The sequence below is a fragment of the Ictidomys tridecemlineatus genome, chromosome 7, assembly GCF_052094955.1.
Source record: "Ictidomys tridecemlineatus isolate mIctTri1 chromosome 7, mIctTri1.hap1, whole genome shotgun sequence".
Lineage (NCBI taxonomy): Eukaryota > Metazoa > Chordata > Mammalia > Rodentia > Sciuridae > Ictidomys > Ictidomys tridecemlineatus.
In genome coordinates, this window is record NC_135483.1 from 884525 (window position 1) to 901909 (window position 17385).

A 17385-nucleotide genomic window follows, 5' to 3' on the forward strand; every position below is an offset into this window, starting at 1 on the left:
TGAGGAAGGGTGCCAGCCTCTGACTCCTGGCTTCCCCCCGCTCTGGCATAAAGCCCAGCCACTCCTTTGACAGACTCCACCTTCCTTTTCTGACTCTCACCCCATTGACCTTCAGCCCCCACACAACTTCTCAGGCCTTCCCAGGATAGGTCATTCCTGGCTTTCCCCCTGGAAACCCCTGGTCTTTCCTGCAGGGTTACTGTACCTCCTACAACATTTTCAACTTTCTGTCTGCCTGAGCCCCTCAGCCTGCCCCGTCCTCCCTGTCTTCTGTCCAGGGTGGATTCCTGTGGGGGTGAGACCGAGCCCAGGTGCCCCAGGGGAGGAGACTCCCTGCTTCCAGGCTGTGGACTAGCCAGCCAGTTAGCTACGAGGGGTGTCTTGACCCTGGTCCCCCCAGCCTGGTGTGTGACAGCTCACAAAGGCTGGGCCACCCTGCTGTGCCTTGGGAGCCTGGAGAGGCCTGCGGTAGAGCGGGAAGGCTGGGTAGGGTGTGAGCGGGAGCTGAGGTGACACAGGTGAATGGAGGAGGAATGTCTGTTGAAGAAGGAACAGTTGGAGCTCCCTTAGCAATGCTGCACACCATAGGGGCAGTGACCTGTCAGTGGGGCCCTGGCACCGGCTGCAGGATAGGGGTTGGGGAGTGAGGCCATCTGGGAGGTCTGGGCAGCCAGGGGTGGAGACTTCAAGGCTGTCCTATCAGGAATGGGAGCTTTGTGGCATCTGAGACAGCATGGACTAAAGGATGGGTGCTGATGACGCTGCCCAGAGGGTCCTGGAGGGGGCCATTTGTGTGAGAGGAGAGAGCAGGGGAGAGTATTGTTGGTGAGTGGGTGGGGTCGGGGAACCTGCGGGAGGTACCCACCTGGGAGCCCTCTCTGGACTGGGAAGAAGGTGGGGTTGGAAAGGGGCTAGGTGGAGTGTCAGCATGTCTGCAGGCAGACCCTGTGCTGTCATGGTGATGGCATGGTCCTCACATCTCTGCCCCCTCCTGTGCTGAACTCTGAGCTTGGTCATCTGTGTCCCTGGGCCCCCAGCCAGCGTTTGTAGGGGGCTTGCACACAAGAATGGTAATGGCAAAGGGTGTTGTCTGCAGTGGCTAGAGCTCAGCTGGCAGAGTAGAGGCTGGCAGTTGTTTGGGGCCCTGCTGAGAGGCTTTTGACCTGTGATTATTGTCAAAAGTCATGCTAAAATAAACAAAAGTTAAGTTCAGTGGAGCTATCCAAAGAAAAGTGGTGGTGGGTGGGCTGGAGTTGTGACTCAGCGGTAGAGCACGAGTGAGACCCAGGTTCAATCCTCAGCACCACATAAAAATAACGGCATTGTGCTGTGTCCATCTACACCTAAAGAAAAAAAAATATTGGAAAAAAAAAAAAAAAAAGAAAAGTGGTGATGGTCACACCTCTGCTCCCCTCCTGTCTCAAAATGGTGATGGTCACACCTCTGCTCCCCTCTGTGGATGAATGAGAAAAGCAAGATTGTCAGTTCCAACTGTGATTCCCTCTGGATCTGCTGGCTTTTCATGTCAGCCCTGATTAGGTCAGCCGCAGGCTTATTATGTTTTTAATAACAGATTTATTGAGAGGCAATTCATAGGCATACAGTTCACCCATTTAAAGTGTCCCAGCTTGGTCTGGGGATGTGGCTCAGTGGTATAGTGTTTATCTGGCATGGATGAGATCCTGGGTTTGATCCCCAGCACAGCAGAAAAGAAAAAAAAAAAAAACAAAAAACTGTACTGTTCAGTGGCTTTTAGTACATTCACAGAGTTGTGCAGCCATCATCACAATCAATTCCAGAACATTTTTTTCACCCAGCCCCTGGCAACACTGATCTACTTTGCCCTAAAGGATTGTCCCAGATTGAACATTTCATATAAATGGAATCATATCATTTTGTGTCTGACTTCTTTGACTCAGAGTAATTTTTAAAAAATATTTTTTAAAATTTGTTGATAGACCTTTAATTTATTTATTTTTATGTGGGGCTGAGAATTGAACCCAGTTGCCTCACACATGCCAGGCAAGTACCCTACCACTGAGCCAAATCCCAGCCCATCAGGGTAATATTTTAAGGGTTTATCATGGCATATGTACATCAGTACTTAATTCCTTTTTATATGGCATAATATTCCATGTTATGAATATACCAACTTGGTTATGTATTTATTTGTTGATGGATATTTGAGTTGTTTCCATCTTTTGGTTGTTATGAATAATGCAACTATTTGCATATAAGTTTTTGTGTGGATGTATGTTCTTATTTCTCTTGGGTAGATACCTAAGAGTAGAATTGCTGGGTTGTGTGGTAACTCTATATTTAACCGTTTGAAGAACTGCCAGATTGTTTTCCAAAGTGGTGACAGTATTCTGCATTCCCAAGACCAGGGTAAGAAGTTTCTCCTTCACGACCTTATCAACTCTTGTTATTATCTGGCTTTTTGATTATAGTCCTTCAGTCCTAGTGGGTGTGAAGTGATATTTCATTGTGATTTTGATTTGCATTTTCTTTTAAAAAAATTTTTTTTAGTTGTAGATGGACACAACACCTTTATTTATTTATTTTATGGGGTGTTGAGACCTGAACCCAGTTCCTCACACATGCTAGGCAAGCGCTCTGCCACTGAGCTATAGCCCCAGCCCCCATGATTTGCATTTTCTGATAGCTAATGATGTTGGAAACTTTTTCATGTGTCTTTTGGTCATTTGTTTATCTTTTGAAAAATGTTTATTTGGATCATTCATCCATTTTTTAATTTTTTTTAAATTTTTTAAATTTTTTTTAAAGAGAGAGAGAGAAACAGTGAGAGAGAGGGAGAGAGAGAGAATTTTTAATATTTATTTATTTTTTTTTTAGTATTTGGCGGACACAAACATCTTTGTTGGTATGTGGTGCTGAGGATCGAACCCGGGCCGCACGCATGCCAGACGAGCGCGCTACCGCTTGAGCCACATCCCCAGCCCCATTCATCCATTTTTTAAAAATATTTTTTCAGTTGTTTATGGACCTTTATTTTATTTATTATTATTATTATTTAAATATTTAGTTTTTAGTTGTAGTTGGACATAATACACTTATTTTATTTATTTTTATGTGGTTCTGAGGATCAAACCCAGCACATGCAAAGCAAGCACTCTGCCGCTGAGCCACAACCTCAGCCCCAATTTTATTTATTATTTATATATGGTACTGAGAATCAATCCAGAGACTCACACATGCTAGGCAAGTGCTCTGCCACTGAGCCCCAGCCCTCGCTCATTCATCCATTTTTAAGTTGGGCTTTTTTTGTTTTAGCTTTTAAGCTGTGTCCTTTTTATACTCTGTATATAGGTCCCTTTTCAGCCATGTGAGTTGTAAAAATCTTCTGTGACTGTATTGGTTTTCATTTTCCTTCCCTCTGTACTGGGGCTTGAATCCAGGGGAACTCTGCCACTAGGCTACATCCTCAGCCCCTTTTCATTTTTTATTTTGAGACAGGATTTTGCTAAGTGGCTGAGACCAACCTTGAACTTGCTATCCTCTGCCTCAGTGTCCAGAGTTGCCTGGTTTATAGATGGGTGCCACCATGCCCAGTTTGAAGTTTAAATTATTATGAGTTTGATTTCTCTCTTTTTTCTTGGTTGCTTGTGCATTTGGTATGTCATATACAGAAATCAGAGTCACACAGATTTATGCCTGTTTTCTTTTAAGAGTTTTATAAGATGGGTGCAGTGATGCACACTTGTAATCCCAGCAGCTCAGGAGCCTGAGGCAGAGGAGGATCACAAGTTTAAATCCAGCGTTGTCAACTTAGTGAGATCCTGTCTCAAAATAAAAAGTAAAATAAGCAATTTTTTTGGGGGGGTTTCTGGGGATTGAACCCTTGGTACTTAGCCACGGAGCCATATCTTACCCCAAAGATGTCTTGTTTTTGTTTGTTTGTTTTAGTTTTGGTACCTTGGATTGGACCCAGGGGTGCTTAACCACTGAGACTTCCTTAGTCCATTTTGTTTATTTTTAAATTTAGAGACAGGGTCTCACTAAGTGGCTTAGGGCCTTGTTTATTTCTGAGGCTGGCTTTGAATTTGTGATCCTCCTATCTCAGCCTCCTGAGTTGCTGAGATTACAAGGTGTGAGCCACTGCACCTGGCAAAATACACATTTTTTTTTAAATGCTGGTGATGTACCTTAATATATACAAAAAAAGGAGTTTTATAGTTTTATGTTTTATATAAAAGTCTTTGATCTATTTTGAGTTAATTTTGTGTATGATGAAAGATAGAGGTCCAACTTCATTCTTTTGTATGTATGTATATCCAGTGGTCCCAGCACCATTTGTTGAAAAGATTCTTCTCATGTTGAATAGTGTTGGTAGCCTCATGCTATCAAATGGCTACAAAATATTCCATTACATGAAAGTACCACATTTTATTTATTTGACCCCTTCAGATGGACATTGGATTTATGGTTTTAAAACAGTGTACTTCTTATGTAATCCCAGTGGCTCAGGAGGCTGAGACAGGAGGATCTCGTGTTCAAAGCCAGCCTCAGCAAAAGTGAGGCACTGAGCAACTCAGTGAGACCTTGTTTCTAAGTAAAATACAAAATAGGATTGGGGATGTGGCTCAGTGGTCAAGTGCCCCTTAGTTCAATCCCCAGTACTAAAAAAGAAAGAAAAAAACAACAACAAAAAGCTCAGTGTACATCTTTTATTTTCTGCCATACTAGGGATTAATCCTAGGGCCTCATGCATGCGAGGCAAGTGTTCTGAGCTGCCTCTCCATCCCTTTTTTAAAGTTTTTGAAACAGCATCTTTCTAAGTTGCCCAGGCTGGTTTCTACCCCTTGATCTTTCTACCTCAGTCTCCTGAGTCGCTGGGATTAAGGGAGAGTGCCACTGCATCCAGCTACCAAATTGTGCAGTATAGGTGAGTCCAACAGATAGACGGCAGACTTTCTTTAGTCACTTGCTTATCTGACTAATGAAAAAAATCTAATTTTTCTTTTTTATTTATTTTTTAGTGCCGGGAATTGAACTCAGGGGCACTCAACAACTGAGCCACATCCCCAGCCCTATTTTGTATATTTTGAGACAGGGTCTCACTGAGTTGCTTAATGCCTCCTTGTTGCTGAGGCTGGCTTTGAACTCATGATCCTGTCTCAGCTTCCTGAGCTGCTGGGATTATAGGCGTGCACCACTGTGCCCAGCCTAGTTTTTTAAAAATTTGCATTCTTTGGGGCTGGGATTGTAGCTCAGTGGTGGAGCACTTGCCTACCATGTGTGTGAGGCGCTGGGTTCCATTCTCAGCACCACATATAAATAAATAAATATTTAAAATAAAGGTCCATCAACAACTAAAAATATATATTAAAAAAGTTTTGCATTCTTTGATTATGAACAAAAGTGGGATCATTTCACAGAATAATTGATCATTTCTTTTTAAATCTTTTATGGAATTTGTATGTGTGTGTGCTGCTGGGGATCAAACTTTGGGCCTCACAATGCTAGGCAAGTGTTTTACCACTGAGCCACATTCCCAGCCCCTTTTTCATCTTTTATGGGTTTTGCCTGATCAAATATGTTATTCAGGTAAGAGTTTTTAAAATTTCTTTTTAATTTTTGAGACCTTTTAAAGTATTGGCTTCAAAATTTTCTCAATTTATTACTTTTTTTTCAGTACTAGGAATTAAATAGCACATGCTAGGCAAGTAAGTGTTCCTCCACTGAACTACATCCTTAGCCCTTTTTAAAATTTTTATTTTGAGCCAGGTATGGTGGCACATGCTTGTAATCCCAACTACTCAGGAGGCTGAGGCAGGAAGATCACAAGTTCAAGGCCAGCCTGGGAAGTTTGCAAGACTGTGTTTCAAAATAAAAAATAAAAATGGTGGGTGTATAGCTCAGTCGTAGAGCATCCTAGATTTGATACCCAGTACCAAAAATAAACTCATAAATAAATAAAATTAAAATAAATAGACATTTGAAATAAGGTCTTGCGAAGTTTTCCAAGCTGGTCTCAAACTCTCAATCCTCCTACCTCAGTCTCCTGAGTAGCTAAGATTACAGGCATGTGCCACTGCACCCTATTCATTTTAAATTTTTTTTAAAAAATTTTTATTTGTCAATGGACCTTTATTTTATTTATTTATATGTGCTGCTAAGGATCCAACCCAGGGCCTCACACATGCTAGGCAAGTGCTCTCCCACTGAGCCTCAACCCCAGCCACTTATTTTTTTTTTTTTTTATGGAAGTATATCATTTCTACAGAAAAGTGTACAAATTTTGCATATACATCTTAAATTGGAAAGTTGCCTTTTTTAAAAAATATTTTTTAGTTGTAGATGGACTTTTATTTTGTGTATTTATATGCAGTGCTGAGGATCGAACCCAGGGCCTCATACATGCTAGGCAAGCGCTCCACCACTGAGCCACAGCCACCACTGATACCTTTTGATCAGCATCCAGCTCATGAAATAGCTTTTTAGGTCTTAAAGGGGTCCCTTGTGAGCAAGGGTGGTTGTATACACCTGTAGTCAAGGTAACTCTGGAGGCTGAGTCAGAAGGTTCATATGTTCGAGGCTAGCCTAAGCAACTTAGACTCTAAGCAACTTAGACCCTGTTTAAAATAAAAAGGATTGGGGTTTTGACTCAGTGGTAAAGCACATTTGGTTCAATCCCCAGTACGGGGTCGGGGGAGTGTTCCTAGTCACTATCCTGACATCTCATACCATGGATCAATTTTGGTTTACTTTTGATGATAGTGTCTTTGGCTAGATTGATTGATTATTTATCTGAGACAGGATCTCTCTTGATGCTCCAGGTGGCCTTGAACTCCTATCCTCAAGTGATCCTCCCACCTCAGCCTCCTGAAGAATTGGGACTATAGATGCCCTCACTGTGCCTGGCATGATCAATTTTTAAAATTCATCAGTCATTTATTTTATGACCTTTGGATTTTATGCGTGTTTTGAATGGCTTTCCTTTATAAAAATCATCTGTCAAGAATTTCTTCTAGGGGCTGGGGATGTGGCTCAAGTGGTAGCACGCTCGTCTGGCATGCGTTCGGCCCGGGTTCGATCCTCAGCACCAAATACCAACAAAGATGTTGTGTCCGCCGAGAACTAAAAAATAAATATTAAAAAATTCTCTCTCTCTCTCTCTCTCTCTCTCTCTCTCTCTCTCTCTCTCTCTCTCTCTCTCTTCTTTAAAAAAAAAAGAATTTCTTCTAGTACGGGTTAATTTTTTTCTTAATGTCTCCACCTTCAACCTGCTTGGAATTTGTTATGGGCTGAGATATATAGGAGATTATGGGTGTCATATCTTCAGAGTCTGGAGATGGGTTCATGGGCAACAAGGAAGATTTTAAATATCTCTTCTCCCACCAAACTCAGCTTCCTGAAAGCAGGGTCTTGCTACACCGTTGGGCCAAACCGTACCCTGTGGTACATGGGAGGGACAGGTAGACTCTGGGCTGGATACTGCAGGAATTCCACCTGGTGGAAAGACTCTTGGGTATCCCCAGAGAAGCTGCCGAGGAGAGACCACATTGGTGGCTGTGGAGATGGAGCCTGGGGACCAAGGGGCATGTGTATCAGGGAAGATAGAGGAACAGGAGTTCAGCTTTGGGTGTCTAAAACTGGCGATGACTGTGAGACCTAGAGGAGAGGCATAAGGAGAGGCCAAGATGCTCAAACTGCCTGGCCAAGCTAGGGAAGTCAGGCTGGGGATGGTGCTTTGGGGCCTGTGCTGTGAGCCTGAGGCCCTCTGATCCTCCAGGCTGGCAAGAAGAGGCAGCCAGGAAAGAGCCCCGGCTGCAGCAGAGGCAAAGACCTCTGTGAGGTGCTGCTGGCACACTGAAGGAAGGGGGCTGATGAAACAGGTGGTGGCTGCCTGGTGTGGGGTTGAGACAGCAGGGTGAGGACAATGCCTGGGACCAGGTGATAAAGGACATCAGGAAGCTCAGCCAGACTATTCAGGGTGTAATCAGACTGGAGCTGCTGAGAGCTGCATATGAGGCTATGGTGGGTCGATGCTAGTTGGAGACTTTGCGGGTCTCCATATGACTTGAGACCTGAGCCTGCGGGGCCTGCTCCCCCCTCCTTTTCCCTGTCTCTTGTCTCTGTGGAGGTTGAGTCATAGTTTAGCATGGAAACGTCCCCCAGTTGGGCAGACAACTCTTGGTGGGGACATTTACTGCTTTTTCCCTGAGATGGAGGGGGCCCAGGACCAGGAAAAGAGTGGAGGCCACTTTGCTGCCTTGTCTTGAAGGGTAGCATGTTTGCAATTGATTTGTCTACCATCCCATTCCTGCCTATAGGATCTTGCAAAGATGCCACCTCCATTTCCTCCCATCCAAACCCGTCAGAACCAGTTGGCAGTGTTGCTCCTGGCACAGCAGTTTCATAAACCTGTGGGTCTCCCTTCAATGTCACAGGGAACCAGGCCACTAGACAGGAGGGCTCACTGTGTCTTTTTTTGGATAATCTCTATTCCTGGCTCTGCTGAAATGGTTGACCGGACCCATGAATCACAGTCTTCATCTCTTCAGCAGAAATCTATCCAGTCACACCCCTGGCTTTCTCTAGGGCACCCTGTCCTAACAGCAGATCTCCCGATGTGAGCCTCTTCCACAATGAGTAGGCTGTGAATTTCCTAGATCACCAGTGCTGGTTCCTTTTTCCTTAACAGTTTCTTCCTCATTTCATCTCCTTTTTCCTGCCCTTTAATATAAGCTGCCAAAACCACAGCCTGATCTGAAATCTCTTCAACTAAATATCCATGTTCACTGCTTACATGTTCTACATGTTCTTCCATGTTCTAGAAGATAGAGCACAACTCAGCCAGCTTTTGCCGCTGTATAAAAGGGTCACCTGTCTTCCAGTGCCCAAGATTATATTCCTCATTTTCTTCTAAGGCCTCTCCAGCAACATTTTTAACTTCCATATTCTGTTCTTTTTGGGATGAGGTCTCTTGCTGTGTTGGCCAGGCTGGCCTTAAAACTCCTGGTCACAAGCAATCCTCCTGTCTCAGCCTTCCCAGTAGCTGGGACTACAGATATAAGCCATGATACCTGCTTTCTACACTCCAAATTTTGCCAACAGTTTGGTCAGGCCATCTGTGCTTTTCCTATCATGTGCCTCAAAATTCTTCAGCCTCTGCTCATCTCCCAATTCCAAAGCCATGTCCACATTTTTAGGTATTTGTCATGGTAGCACTCTCTTCCTGGTACTGATGTCTATAACAAATTACCAAAACGAGATGGTCTAATATACAGAAATTTATCCTTTCACTGATCTGGGTGTCGGAAGTCCCAAATCCAGGTGCCAGCAGGGCTCCCTCCCACCAGAAGTCATGGGAAGAGCCTGCTTTGCTTATCCAGCTTCCCCATCCCTTGGCTGTGTCGACATCATTCCAGTTTCTGTCTCTACCTCTCCTTTTCCATTTCATGAGGACTTGAAAGGGCCTACCCAGAAAGTCCAGGATGACCTGTCTCTAGATTTTTAGCTTAAATATTTCAAAATTCAGTCACATTTATAAATTCCAAGGACATGAACATATGTTTTGGGTGTCACCATTTAACCCCTGCACCAGGTTGAACATGGAGGAGCTGGTGCTCCTTCAGGTGAGAAAGGTGGTAACCAGGCCAAACCCGGTAGTAGAGACAGTGGGAAAAGGGCGAGCTTGAGATATTTGAGAACCATGGGACCTCTCTCAACCCTTGATGGGTCTTGTGGTTGGGATACAGAACATCCCTCAAGGTGAGTTTCTGGCGGACTTCTGGTTTTGGTGGTATTCTAGGACTGGGCTGCAGGGGCAGAAAGGTGGATAGGCCCAGAGGGATAATCTCTGAGTCCTGGGCCTCCAGGATCCCTGGAGGGTGCCCACCTAGCAGTGTTCTGGACTTGGGCTGAGCCCATCTGAGCCACACCCAGTGCAGGGGTGGTCTCTCATATAGAGGAAGACTCTGCTCCCTCAGAAGTGTGTAGCACCCCAGAGGTTGAGGCTTAGGCTCATCAAGGCTGTGGGTCAGAGGCCATGTGGTGCGAGCAGGCCGACTCCCTTGGTCTTGCTGCAGGTCCATGCAGGGAGCACGCCAGGGAGGTATGTGTCACAGGGGGACATCATCTGCAGGGATATTCTGCTGTGGGTTTTGTTGGCTGGGTCTCTGCGGGGTGGAAAGTATCTGCTGGAAGGGCCAAGGCTGTCACGGGTCAACCTGCACAGATTACCTGGATCACACTGACATGCTCTGCTACTGTCAGTGAGTCCTGAGTGGGAGGATGTCTCGGGGTAGGGAAAGGGCAAGTTTGAAGATGGGCAGAGCTTGGGAGAAGCACTAAGCTGAGGGGAGGCAGTAGGCAGAACCTCAGGCGTGGGACCATATCAAGTGCAACTAGGGTGTGTGGGGGCAGGATCAGAAGCCACCTCCTTGGCCTGGGCATGTGGCCAAGCCAACTTATAAGATGAGGGAGCTATTCAGTATAGGAGGGAAGGCCTGGCCTGGGTTCTGGAGCCCCATTGGTGTTCACTGCCTCTTGGATTGGCAGAAAGCTTTGAGAGAGGACTTAGCTTTGCCCAGGGTGAGTCCCTGTCCCAGTTGATTTCATGGGATTCTCCCTGGGATGGGGAGCTATGCGGGGTCAGTCTGCCAGCTGTCTGGAAGGCCCATCAGTGGCCAGAAAAGCTGGAGACTGTTTCCTGCTGGGTCTCTCTTGCCTTAGGGCCTTCGCACATGCTGGTGAGCCCCCTCTAGCAGGGGTGTCTTGCTCACTCACAGACCCATGTGCTTTTTCAGTAAAACTTCCGTGGATTGGGATCCAGTGTGGTGAGATCTCCTGGGCAGTGAGGAGGTAAAAAGCCGAGTACTGGGGAGGGCCTGGGCTCTCTGACTAGCCAAAGCTGGACAACAAGGCATGTTCAGCTTCCTCTTCACTGGCTCAGTTTCTTCTGAGACACCTATACCTCTTGCCCCAGGCTCTCCTCCACCACCAGTCAGCATCTGTGTGTCCTGATGACGTCCTGCCCCCTTGTCTGGGTCTCTAGCACTCTTTCTTGGCTATAGCTACTCCCACATTCTTTGGGTCTCTCTTGCCCTAGGGGCTTTGCACATGCTGTCCCTCTTCCTTTGCTGGCTAGCCCCAACCCATCTTTCAAGGTCACACGCGGCTGCTATTCCAGGCTGGTTGGGTAGGGCAGGCTGATAGGGCTTCTTCACTGGACCTTTTAGCTGCCAGGGCTTTCCCAAGAGCCCCTGGCACACATCTGAGTTGAGGGTGTAAGTTTAGGACTGGTTCGGTATAGGACCCCCTGGAACCTTCCTTCTCAGAATAGTTTGTCTGCCTCACTTTAAGCCTCAGCTTAAAACTATGATCTTAAGACATTTAATTTTATACACCGAATCATGTGTGAGCCTTCCCATATTATTTAAATCTATTTATAAATCTCTCTCAGTTTTGTTTGAGGCTTAATTCAGAAGTTCACTTGTAGGCTGAATCTAGATTTATCCAGACAGAGCTTAGAAAAAAAAGTAGGAATTTAAGTGTAAGAATTCACAAAATTCTGTTTTAATTCCACACTTCATTATTTCCCCCAAATATTCAGGCAACTGGTGTTTAGTGAGACCCACTCATGCCCTGGACTGGTTGAGCCCCAGGGAGAGCAGAGGTGGAGGCTGAGGGACCCCCAGGCCTGCTGGGTCTGGAGCCCAGGTGGGCCTGGCCCCTGCTGCTGCTTTGCCTGTTAGCCTGTGTGTGGCGATGCCATGTCCTCTGTCCCAGCCCTGGCCAGTCATACACAGGCCTGCCTGTAGAAAGGGTGGGCACCCTAAGGAGGTAGTCCTGCCTGGCAGGGTGTGGAACTGAGCAGCTGGGAGGGAGACTTAGGTCTTCAGGAGACCGAGGCTCTTAGCACATCTTGTGGAGACCCATCTGTGTTCCACACTGCCCACCCAGCACAGAGGACCTGGGGTGCCTGCCCCGTGGAATGGACATGGCCCAAGTGTTCCTGATGGTTTCTGCAGCCTGCAGAGAGGCAGAGCTGACCTCTTCCTGCAGTCCAGATGGTCTCTCCAAGAGGCAGGAGTGACAGTTCACTGCCACTGGCTGGGGTGGTGGCCCAGAGAAGCTGCTATTGGTTCCCTGGAGGTGGTGGAGAGGTGGGGTCAGCTCAGCAAGGAGCTGCGTGTCATTCTGATGGCAATGGAGATGGGTGACAACTGGACTGATAGGCAGTACCAGCAGATCCTGTGGGCCTGGCTATGAGGAGTGGTGACCCCAGGGTTTTGGTGTAAGCCACTAAGTGGTGGTTAGTTGAGTACCCACAGAACTGAGCAGACAAGGGCCTCCAAGGGCTAGGGGAGGCAGAGGCTGGGGCTTGTGCGGTCCCCATGGGGCACAGAAGCATCTTGAGCTGTAGGACCAGTGGGGTGATCAGCTGCATGTTGGAGAAGGGCTTGAGCAGGGATGGGGCCCAAGGGAAGGGTATTATCACTGCATCTCCTGGGTGAATGGGCTTGTTCGGGGTCCCGAGGCATGACAATGACAGCCCTTCAGTCATGGCCCAGGGGAGGCAGCTTGAGGAGGTCCTTGGAGTCAGGAGTGGGTGGTTAGGGCTTCAAGACCAGGAACAGGCCCTGTGCTCATGGTTTCTGCAGGCCATTCCAGGTGTGGCTCTGGGTGGCGGAGGCTGGAGACTGAGGTGGGCTGTCTGGATGTGCCACATTGCAGTTTTATGGCCGAGCTGCCTGGTTGGAGATAGCTGGGTCGCAGGTGTGGGGCAGCAGGTTAGGAAGGACGGGGTGGAGCGACCCATGGCTGGGAGCATGCGCCCAGGGCAGCCTGGTCCCGCACATTGATCAGCTGAAGCCCCGCCTCTGACTGGCCGGCCCCGCCCCACACCTCCCGGTTCCTCCCCCAGCCGGCTCTGGCCGGGGCAGTTCGGTGCGGTGCCGGACTCTGCGTGGAGATAGCTGCATCACCCTCGGCCCTCATCAGAGACATGGACCCCTCGAGAGCCATCCAGCACGAGATCAGCTCCCTCAAAGGTGGGATGGGGGGACAGCTGCGACCATGCAGTGACCTCTGGCTGGGTTGCAGTCTTCCGCAGGAGGTAGTCAGGATCTGGCGTGCGGTGGGCAACACTGGGTGTGCTGTGCTGAAGGCACGGGAGACCCCCAGGCTTATCCCTCACCAGGGCTCCTCCTGGTGCAGGGGTTCTCCTGGGATGGCGGGGAGGAGGGGGTGGCTCCTGCAGCAGTTCTGTAGCCCTGCAGTGAGTGTCAGGGGCGGAGCAAGCTGTAGCAGCGGCAGGGGCGGGACCCAGACTCCGTGGGAGCTCAGCCCTACCGCAGTTGGCCGCGTACTCCTCCGCCCCAGCCTGCCGCCCTGCAGCCTGCCCTCCAAGGGGGCTGGGTAGGGCTATGGGGATTGCTGTGCTGAGGCGCCAGCGGACTGGCCCCGGGCAAGGCCACACTGCAGCTCTTGGTGTGGGGGGTGGGGGGGACTGGGGGCTGCCCAAGGGCTCCGGAGTGGTTGCTCTGGAAACCTAAAGAGGCCTGGAGTCGGGAGAGAGGGGCCGGCCCCAGCCATGGAGTGCTCTCAGTCCCTCCCAGTGCTGAATCAGCAACAGTAGTTGCGGTTCCACAGGGTGGGGGGCGGGGTAGGGGTTGTTCTCCCAGCCCAGGGACTGGTGGGCAGCTCCCGGACCAAGATCAAGTGTGTGTGTGTGTGTGTGTGTGTGTGTGTGTGTCTCGAGGGTGGGGGAATCCCGCTGTCCCAAGGCTGCTGTGCTTTTGCTGGTTTGGGGAATTCCCCACTGAGCCCCGCCCCCTTGCTCTGGATCCGGGAGCTACTAGTTTAGGAAGTGGATGGGTTGGCGGGTTGACTACTACATGGGACTCCTAGGTAGGTCTGTGCAGAAGAGACTTAGGTCCAATGGCTTAGAGGCCTGGAGTGTGGCTTGGGATCATTTGGGGACTGTGGAAGCCATGGGTTGGTTTGGTGGGGAATTGGAGATTTGAGGGAATTGGGTTAGGAAATCATGCCAGGAAGATAGCATGGATGTATGGGATGAGTGCAGGAGGGACTGGTGGCAGGCAGGACGGGTAGAGCCAGAGGTTGAGGGCAGTACTGGGGCACAGGCCGAGAGAGTGGGAACTTAAGTGATAACTGGTCTGGATCCCAGCAGATGCTTGGTCCCAAAACCACAGCCCTGGTGGTGTGGAGGGTCCTTGGGTGTCGCTGCTGAGGGGATGTGGCAACTGCCCACTGCCATTCTGTTGTCCTGCCTGGGACTGGTGTCCTGCCCTCCCAGAGCCTACCTTTTTGGGCTGGCATGGTTGGGGGCAGGGCGCAGGGTGAGCCTTGCCGCAGTGAGCTGGCGCAGGAGGGCTTCGGGAACAGTTGGCTGAGCGTTCAGTTTCCACCATGCAGCCTGCGTCTGTGTGTGTTTGGGTGTGCTGTTTGGAGCCTACTCGGGTGTCATGGAGACAGCCCATAAACCCTCCCCACAACGCTTTGTTGGCTGCCTGCCCGCCTGCTGGCCAGTGCCTCCCACCGCAAGATCCCCCACCCCCGCCCTATTTATAATCAGTTCCTGGGTTTGCAGTGCTTGGTGGGAATGGGTGTGTCAACTCCAGGAGAGTGGAGCCGGGTGGGGGTTGATGGGGCACTGCATGGAGAGTTGGGGTATTGAGTAGGATAAGAGCACAGGATATCTATGATCAGACCCTCGGTTTGGGGTGCCTGGCTGTGAGGATGGGTGTGGCTGGGTAACTCACCTCCCAGGGCCTCCTGTGGTAGTTTCCTCTTCTTTTCCGGTGGGCATATGAAACTCCTGGTGTCCTTTCCCTATCATCTGTCACTCTGGCCACAGGCAGGCGCTCAGGCTGCCCCAGTAGAGAGTCTGTGTGGGTGGCAGGGACGCCAGGTCTGGGGTGGTAGGGACTTAATGACTTTGATTCCCTGCGGCAGGTGGTACTCCCTGGCCTCTCTGACAGCTGTCCTGGGTGGATAGAAGCTCCACCCAGAGGCGCCCCCTCCTCCCTTCTCAGTGTGCCCTGGGCTGGGAGTGGATGTGTTTCTGGACTGTCCCTAATCTGTCCTGGAATGGGAAGAGTTAAATCTGGTGCCATTTGGAAGTGGGGGTTCTTTTCCTCTGCTTGCCTGATGGACAGTAGATGCTGGCACCTGCCTGTCCATGTGCTCTTGACAACTGCCCCTTGCTGTTTTGCACTTAGGTCTGCCCAAGACCCCAGCTTCCTCCCCAGGCCCTCATCCTCCACTCTTGGACCTCAAGTGCCCCCAGTTCCATGCAACCCAGCATTCTCTCTTCAGACCTTTGTGATTCCATAACTCCTGGAACCACACCCCTTGGTGGGCCCCCAGCCTGTGGACCCTTCCTGCCTTCTCTGCTCCCTGCCTTCTGCTCATTCGGCCCCTTTTTTTTCTGTGATTATTGGTTTATATTATCCCCTAATCCTCCCCACAAAGATTTGGGAACCTGAAGGAAATGTTTTAGAAACTGATGTAACTTCTGACATTGGAGCCATGGGGCCCAAGAGGGAAGGGGGTGCCATTGGGGTGAAGGCCCCCACTCTGCAAGGGGCCGTTGTCTGTGCGTGGGAGGGGCCGCCCCTGCTGCTGAGTCAGAGGAGGCCGGCCCAGGCGTCCTGGAGGGCGGGCAGGCGGGAGGTTCCAGCAGGCGGTAGTGCCGGCAGGAATCCACAGAGCCAGGCACTGGAGCCACTCTTCCCTGAGCCCGCGGCCTTGCACTTGGTGCAGGAGTCTGCCTGCCTGCCTTCCTGCCTGCTGCTGGCCCCTCCTGTACCCCGTGCTGAGGAAGCCTAATCCGCCTCCTCACTGTGCTCCTCCTGCTTCTCTTGCCCCTGTGCCGACCAGCCGGCTCTAAGCAGCCATGGTGGCTGGCATGCTCATGCCGCTGGACCAGCTGCGGACCATCTATGAGGTGCTCTTCCGCGAGGGGGTGATGGTGGCCAAGAAGGACCGGCGGCCCCGTAGCCTGCACCCCCATGTGCCTGGTGTCACCAACCTGCAGGTCATGCGAGCCATGGCCTCCCTGCGGGCTCGGGGCCTGGTGCGGGAGACATTTGCCTGGCGCCACTTCTACTGGTTCCTGACCAATGAGGGCATCACCCACCTACGCCAGCACCTGCACCTGCCACCTGAGATCCTGCCTGCCTCCCTGCAGCGTGTGCGCCGCCCCTTCACCATGGTGATGCCTGCACGTCGCACCCCTCATGTGCAGGCTGTGCAGGGTCCCCTGGGCTGTCCGCCCAAGCGGGGGCCTCAGCTGTCTGAGGACCCTGCCCCAGAGGAGCGGCGGGCCTACCGCCGGAAGGAAGCTGAGGAGGGGTCACCTGAAGCCCCTGTGGTACCCACTACCACTCTGGGAGCCCTAGCCAGGCGGGGCCTGGAGCCTACCCCAGCCACAGGTCAGCTGCATCCTAGTTCCAGATGGAGAGGGTGGGAAGGGGGGATGTGGATGTCCGCAGCACCCAGGCTTGGGCCTGTTGGGGAAGGGTGGGCAGCATGAGTGCTGGGGATTCCACTCACACCAGCAGGTGGTGCCCTCTCTGCCTGAGGGATCTGGGTGCTGTGGTCAGTGGGCCTACTGGCTCCTCCTCCTGGGTTGGGGACCTTATTGGGGTGGGACAGGCACATCCCAGTGGGGGTGGGGCCTGTGGGGCCTGGACTGGCGGGCCCAGCTGTTGTCACAGCCCCACCCATTTCGGCGTGGGCCACTCTCTTAAGCATTGTCCTTTCTTTTGTCCCCATTCATTCCTCTCCCTGTCCCAATAGGCTGTCTGTCTGAGGCCCCTCTGTTCAGAAGTAGGGGGCATGCAAAAGAGCTGGTGGCATGGGATGGGCCTAGCTACTTTTTGGCAGTGTAGCCTGGGCAAACTGCTTGACCTCTGAGCCTAGAGTCTGCAGGGTGCGGGTGACATATCCCCTACCCCCTCCCACCAAACCTCTTGGTTGTGTGGCTCAGATTCCCTGTTGCATGGAGAGTACTGAGTGTCCCCCATGACTGGATGCCTGGCTGGGTTAGGGTTGGCCATGGCCTAGTGGTAGAGGAACAGAACCCAGGAAGGAGTGTCCACTTGCAGGGTAGGGGTCCTGGGCCTGGCACAGGGTCAGCTAAGTCCTTCCCAGTTGGGAACCAGGTGTCAGAGAAAAGGATTGGTCCTGTCAGCCCAGGGACTACCAGAGGCTCCTTCGCTCTGACCCTAAGCTCCTGGGTCTGCTGGACCCAGGTGGGCAGAGGTGTCCTGTGCCTAAGGCTTACGTGTTCTCTTGGGGCACACTGCACTCATTGCCAACTCAGGACAGCCTGGACCCCTCAGTGCAAGGCATCTTTATGACTGGACCCTGGGGAGAAGCTTATTC

The 17385-nt window shown here is 50.5% G+C and overlaps 1 protein-coding gene and 1 long non-coding RNA gene across 17 annotated transcripts in view; one reads left to right on the top strand and one right to left on the bottom strand.

Moving 5' to 3' along the window:
* Positions 1-17385, top strand: part of Plec (plectin) — a 57569-nt gene that overhangs the window by 5703 nt on the left and 34481 nt on the right. For 5 of the 16 annotated variants that reach the window (XM_040293502.2, XM_078016493.1, XM_005316060.5 and 2 more), the window contains exon 1: positions 14417-16430. The exons of 9 other annotated variants lie outside the window; for them this stretch is intronic. In XM_040293502.2, the coding sequence (XP_040149436.2) occupies positions 15893-16430 (538 nt within the window). In that variant the 5' untranslated portion in view covers positions 14417-15892. Of the gene's footprint in view, positions 1-12867; positions 13023-14416; positions 16431-17385 lie in introns of those variants that run through there. 2 more of the 16 variants (XM_021723552.3, XM_040293506.2) reach the window with 1 other exon arrangement.
* LOC120892858 (uncharacterized) lies at positions 11523-14484 on the bottom strand. Its single transcript, XR_005737635.2, has 2 exons — positions 14298-14484; positions 11523-13244 (listed from the first exon to the last, which is right to left on the bottom strand). It is a non-coding gene; the product is annotated as an uncharacterized LOC120892858 (long non-coding RNA).